Genomic DNA, 6,426 nt, shown 5'->3' on the forward strand with positions numbered 1-6,426 from the left:
GGGGTAGGAAAAAGAATGTAACATTAGGTCAGGAAAGAACATAGATTTGTTTTTTCTTTTATTTATTTAATGGTTATATTGATTGATTTATTTTTATTTTTATTTTTAATTAGAACATAGCAGCGCCGGAACATAGGTTTAAGAGTTGGAATGATGTGATGATTCATACTCATGCACAGTAGGTGGCGGTATGCACCTTTTAAGTTGTTTGCAATCCGCCAAAAGCAAGAGAAGAAGAAGAAGTATATCCATTGATTTCCGGTAGTGTTTCATAAACTCGGGACGTAGAGAAGGTAAGAAGCAGCGATTATTTGCAAATTTAGACCAAAACCTTTCATCATTAAATATATTTGAATGCAGCTTTTATTACAGCTCTTATCACCAAATTATTTCACATGGTGTCAATGTGATATCTGAGTGCTATGTCCTAGATATGCTGTTTTTGTTCTGACATTACAAGGTTAACCGCAAGCTAACTTAGCTTAGCGCCAGGCTGACAGCAGTAGGTATTCAGCATGGGAGTAAGTGTGGGCTTTAAAAAGACACTTAAACGAAGCAAAAAGTTCAGATGTTCTCGTAATTAGTCAGTGTGTTTATCTGAAATATTACAATTGACAGCGATATGATTGATAACATTACTGGCACTCGCTTTCACCTTTCTTAGCTAACATTCCTCTGACATAACAACATCTCATAACAAGTTTCATAAGGTCTCTATCCAAGCTTTTAGTTCAATTCAAGCATCTATTGGTGGGCGCCATTAAAATACATGTTGATCTATTGTTAGTTGGTTTTATCGTGATGAAACAAAAATGCTGCTTAATTAGAAATTGCGCTCACTCGATGGCTCTTGTTTTGATGCTGTTTAATAGGTTGTAGCAGTTATGACAAAAGGTTGTTATAACATCAATTCAAACTCATTACTTTGGTATTTAAATTAATTTATATTGTTGGAAGTTGAGTTGTTTTTGGGCTCTTCTCGTATATATAAAAGTAATCTGTACACCTCTCAGAAAACCTAAAGAGTGTTAGCTGAAAGTGCCACCTTAGTTTTCCAGCATACCAGTGGATTCGTCAACCAGAGCACCAACAAAGCAGTTCAATATGTGCAATTCTATAACTTAACCCCATACTATAGTTTTGATACCACCAGTGAATAACTTCTATATTTTAACCATACTTAATATGAGAATTAAAAACGTTTTTTGAACTACAGCCTTTTTCATTAAATAATAACGTATTTCACTTTAAACTTTTTGTCAGAAGTAACCTAAAACTTATATTTGATTAGTCATCTCATTGTCTTTCCCTTATGCAGGAAGTATGCTGGCCCTGTCCCGTGCAGTGATGTGTGGGGTGACCCGCGCCCCAGCTGCCGTCAGTCAAGGTGGAGTGACCTCTATCACTCGATACAACAGCACGGCACAGGTAGCTGTACTGCTCTTAATAAAAACGGAAATAATAATAATACAGTTGAATATAAACATTAATAATGTGTTGTCTTATTTTTTCAGACTGCTCCTAAGAAAACAACATATGGACCTCTGGCTGATCAGGACAGAATTTTTACTAACCTTTATGGTCGCCATGACTGGAGGTAACATCCCTCACCTTATTCCTTTGTGCTCTATAAAATCTTACACAATATAAAATGATGTGCTAATCAATAAAAGTCAAAGAAGAATTTCAGTTATGCCTTTTTTACGTGAAAAGAACATATTAGAAATGTCTTTTAAAAAAACGAACACAATCCTCACATATGTTTGTGTTTCAGGTTGAAGGGGGCATTGAAGCGCGGTGACTGGTACAAAACTAAGGAGATCCTTCTGAAGGGAGTGGACTGGATCCTCAATGAGGTCAAGGTTTCTGGCCTGCGTGGAAGAGGCGGTGCTGGTTTCCCTACCGGCATGAAGTGGGGCTTCATGAACAAGCCCAGCGATGGAAGGTCAGAAAGGAGACAGACAGATACTTCTTTTGCATTTAACTGACAATTACTATCACAGTCAATCTAATTGATTATTCATCAAAACATTTACCAGCTCTTGCAACTAGCAAAATGAAGATTGATTTTATTCTTTTAGCATCTCTATATATCAGTTAGCTTGATATTTGAATCAACAAGGCAGCATGTTTATTATTCATCAATTCCCTCCTACTAGCCATTTAGAAAAATATCAGATTTTGCAGTTTCTAAATGAATTTACTCATCAATAACTCACTTTGTCTTTTCCAATCAAATTGAAGTTTTCTCTTCTCTATTTAACCCAGTTCTGGTTTCTTGCTTTAGGCCAAAGTATCTGGTGGTGAACGCAGATGAGGGAGAACCTGGCACCTGTAAGGACAGGGAGATCATGCGTCATGACCCACACAAGCTGGTGGAGGGCTGCCTGGTGGCTGGTAGGGCCATGGGGGCGCGTGCTGCTTATATTTATATCAGAGGAGAGTTCTACAACGAGTCGTCCAACCTGCAGGTAGACATGGACTGAATGAAACTTGATGTATAAACCTTAAATGCAGTGTACAAATATATATTTTGATTGATCCAAAACAGTTGAGGTGTGGTTGTACATGACTTCTTAAAAATTCCATCCTTTTTAACTCTTCTGTTTTCAATTGTGTGCTCTTAGGTGGCAGTTAATGAGGCCTATGCAGCTGGGTTCATTGGAAAGAACGCCTGTGAATCCGGTTATGACTTTGATGTGTTTGTGATGCGTGGTGCTGGAGCATACATCTGTGGAGAGGAGACCGCTCTCATTGAGTCTATTGAGGGGAAGCAGGGAAAGCCCCGCCTGAAGCCCCCGTTTCCTGCTGATGTTGGTGAGTTCATGGTCAAAGAGAGGTTTGAAAGGTGTTGCATAAAATATCGAAAACGTGGGGAAAAAATGGCCCGTACAGACAGAAGTTCCTGAATCGTGTCCTCTATTTAATGAGACATGTGGCTTGCTGACTTTGTATGACTCGTCTTCACCCACGCCAGCCCAAAAATAAACATACATACATATACATTGCTGGCACTGTAAAGTCTAATTGATCCCCAACCCATTCAAATAAAAGCTATTTTCCTGTCATGTCATTTGACATCCTTGTTATAATTACATTTAAATATAATTGTATATAATGTAAATATTTTTAAGGTGCCTTAACAAGTAAGAAGTAAGAAATTCCAGTTTGTGACAAACTAATCTAATCACAGAAAACTACTAAATTCTTGTTTTTGCCAAATGAACGCCTGGCATGTGAAACATCTCCTTTCTCTTAAAGGTGTGTTCGGTTGCCCAACGACTGTTGCCAATGTGGAGACAGTTTCCGTGGCGCCCACTATCTGTCGTCGTGGAGGCTCATGGTTTCTTGGCTTTGGCAGAGAGAGAAACTCTGGCACAAAGCTCTTCAACATCTCTGGCCACGTTAACACCCCCTGCACCGTAGAGGAGGAGATGTCTATCCCCCTGAAAGAACTCATCGAGAGGCACGCAGGTACATGTTCAAGGTTCTTTATTTTTTCATACGAACATAGCTACAGTGTAGTTATGCCGATGAAAATCTTAGGTCACAGGCTTCTCCAACAGTGCAACACAATAACACAGATAAACAGAAAAATATAGTGCAAGTAAATAGTAAATACAAAAAGAAAAATAGTTTAAAAAAGTGCAATAAGAGTCTATATGCAAGTTATTGGAATGATATATTAGATAAATAATTACTAAGTAGCAGATGAATGTTATGGATGTTGTTACAACAGTTCAGGTGTTTAGCAGTCTTATTGCCTGTGGGATGAAACTGTCTCTGAATCGGGGGTTTTAGTCCGGATGCTGTGGTACCGCCTGCCAGACGGCTGGCTTGGGTGATGGGGGTCTTTTATAATCCTGAGGGCTTCCCTCCTGACCCGCTGGGAGTAAAGGTCCTCCATGGATGGCAGCTCAGTCCTGGTGATGTTCTGTGCAGTTTTCACCACCCTCTGTAAAGCCTTACGATTGAGGGCAATGCAGCTGCCGTACCAGGCCGTGATGCAGCCAGTCAGGATCCTCTCTATGGTGCACCTGTAGAAGTTCAGGATGCTCTCTATGGTGCACCTGTAGAAGTTCAGGATGCTCTCTATGGTGCACCTGTAGAAGGTCAGGATGCTCTCTATGGAGCACCTGTAGGTCAGGATGCTCTCTATGGAGCACCTGTAGGTCAGGATGCTCTCTATGGAGCACCTGAAGGTCAGGATGCTCTCTATGGAGCACCTGAAGGTCCATGTCAGGTCCTCAGTGATGAGTCCATGTCAGGTCCTCGGTGATGAGTCCATGTCAGGTCCTCAGTGATGAGTCCATGTCAGGTCCTCAGTGAAGAGTCCATGTCAGGTCCTCAGTGATGAGTCCATGTCAGGTCCTCAGTGATGTGGACCCCGAGGAACCTGAAGCTGCTAACTCTCTCCACCCTAGTCCCATTGATGGTGATGGGGGCGTGTCCCTCTCTCTGCTGCTTCCTGTAATCCACAATCAGCTCCTTGGTTTTGACGTTGAGATGNTCGAGTTTCTCAGGACCTTCGACTCAGAGGTTAAGACTTAAAATGTTTGGTTTGTCCGTCAAAAGACTCGCAGCCGCATTCCAGATCATAAGAAACAGGATGTGTCGTCCATCTTTTTACAGGTATGTTACAACAAGGGGAGTTGTTAGAGCCAGTATTTTGTTTTGATAAGAAAGGCTACCTAATCGTGACGTCTGTAGTGAACACTGAATAAAAGACTACAATTCCCACAGCGCCTCCTTTAAAAGAGACGGGTAACCTGTCAGAAAGACGCCGTTAAAAAACAGTTTTTAACCGTTCCACTACCGTTTAAGTTACCATTAAAGTTATACACGCCTTAAAGGGGACCTATCATTCAAAAGTCACTTTTTTATGTCTGTTATACATAAAGATGTGTCCCCGGTGTGTCGGGGAACTCACGCAGCGTCAGAAAATAAAACCTTCTCTCTTTAACTCCGTACCCAAATCTCTAAAAACGGGGCTACAACTGAGCTGATCCAGATTTGCGTCCGATATGACGTAATATCTGAAATGTGGACCCACGGCCCTATCAGAAACGTTGCAATCCAGACTGTTTTGGACGTAATATGGTCGGTGTTTACATTAGCATCGCTAACACTCAGAGCTAACCTGTACTGGAGAGCATGTGTGTGAAGAAGCAGGAAGTAAAAAGGAACTCACCTTGTGGTATAACCGGCAAGAGAGAAAGCCTTTGAGCTCCATACTGTTTCAGAAATAATCCTTGATGATCCATGATATGGCGTTTCATCACGGCAGTATTTAGTTTAGGCAGTAGCTGCCGGATCAATTCATTGTTAGGTTTAGTCATTTAACCCTCTGAGACCCTTTTTAAAGAGACCCCTATTCTGCTTTTTAGGGGTTTGCCTTTCCTGTATTGTGTTATACAGGTTTAAGTGCATGTAAATGGCTTAAAAATGCAAATATGAACCTTCAGAATATGTCCGAAATACAAAAGTATTTGCATCAAAATAAACAATATCAGAGGGGATTATGTTCACTTCGTTAAAGCACTATGAAATTGGATTAATTGTGCTTATGATTAGGTGATCAAATACTCAAGGCGAAAGCTTATACGATGTTAGTTGCTTATGTAACAAGACTCAAGGCGAAGGACAAGAGAACATGGAGGCAATATATTCATGAAAATGCTGAATCAGAGCATAACAATTAAGTGTATTCAGTGAAGTTTCAAAGACGTTTAAAGTAGGTTAAAGTTTTTGAAGTTCCAGCTCTTTTTTTCTTGCTCTTCTCAGAGTTTTCTGAGGTGAAGCTTTTGTCGGCACCTTTGACGGCATGACTGCTTCTTATTAAAAAGGGAAACTCTGCAGATTTGATACAGAAGGATCAGTTTCCTCGCTGCAGAGAGACTTCAGCTGTCCTATAATGTCTTCTGGGGCTCAGCGGGATCTGAGGAAACCTGCAAAATGTCATTGGGTTTATCCCGGCTTGGCCTTGAAAACTGTTTTTTAAATACCAGCCAAGGGGAGCATTATGGGAAGTGTAGGATCAAGGCTTTTCAAATGCATGGTATTTTACCTCTTTTTGTCTTATTCAAGTCCAGTAAAGTTGACTTTTCACACTTCAATTAATGAAAAAACTAAACAGACTAACTCTTCTTGTCCATGAGAGCAGAGAAAACAATACATACTGTTGAAGCAGACTATAAACTGTGTATGTAGTGTCTCTACTGGGACATGTCTCCATGCTTTAATGTTCAAAAAGCTCTTTCTTTTTCTCATACTGCCATCACCCTCTGTCTGAAACCAGAGCCCAGTCGGCTCTGATTGGTTAGCTGGCCGGCTCTGTTTTGATTGGTCAACCAGCTTAGAGATGTCCCGCCCCTTAGCCTATCACGTACAATGTGTTGGAGCGCTAGCCAATAGGAGCGTGAGTGT

The 6,426-nt window shown here is 40.8% G+C and overlaps 1 protein-coding gene across 1 annotated transcript in view; it reads left to right on the forward strand.

Annotated features, from left to right (window-relative positions):
* Positions 1-203: 203 nt before the first annotated feature.
* ndufv1 (NADH:ubiquinone oxidoreductase core subunit V1) overlaps positions 204-6,426 on the forward strand; it is an 18,955-nt gene continuing 12,732 nt past the window's right edge. Inside the window, exons 1-7 of the mRNA XM_010792414.1 lie at positions 204-293; positions 1,319-1,428; positions 1,515-1,597; positions 1,775-1,945; positions 2,288-2,471; positions 2,628-2,817; positions 3,262-3,474. Coding sequence (XP_010790716.1) covers positions 1,324-1,428; positions 1,515-1,597; positions 1,775-1,945; positions 2,288-2,471; positions 2,628-2,817; positions 3,262-3,474 — 946 coding nt within the window. The 5' untranslated portion in view covers positions 204-293; positions 1,319-1,323. The remainder of the gene's footprint in view (positions 294-1,318; positions 1,429-1,514; positions 1,598-1,774; positions 1,946-2,287; positions 2,472-2,627; positions 2,818-3,261; positions 3,475-6,426) is intronic.

Source organism: Notothenia coriiceps, unplaced genomic scaffold (genome assembly GCF_000735185.1).
Source record: "Notothenia coriiceps isolate Sejong01 unplaced genomic scaffold, NC01 NC01_scaffold00036401, whole genome shotgun sequence".
NCBI lineage: Eukaryota > Metazoa > Chordata > Actinopteri > Perciformes > Nototheniidae > Notothenia > Notothenia coriiceps.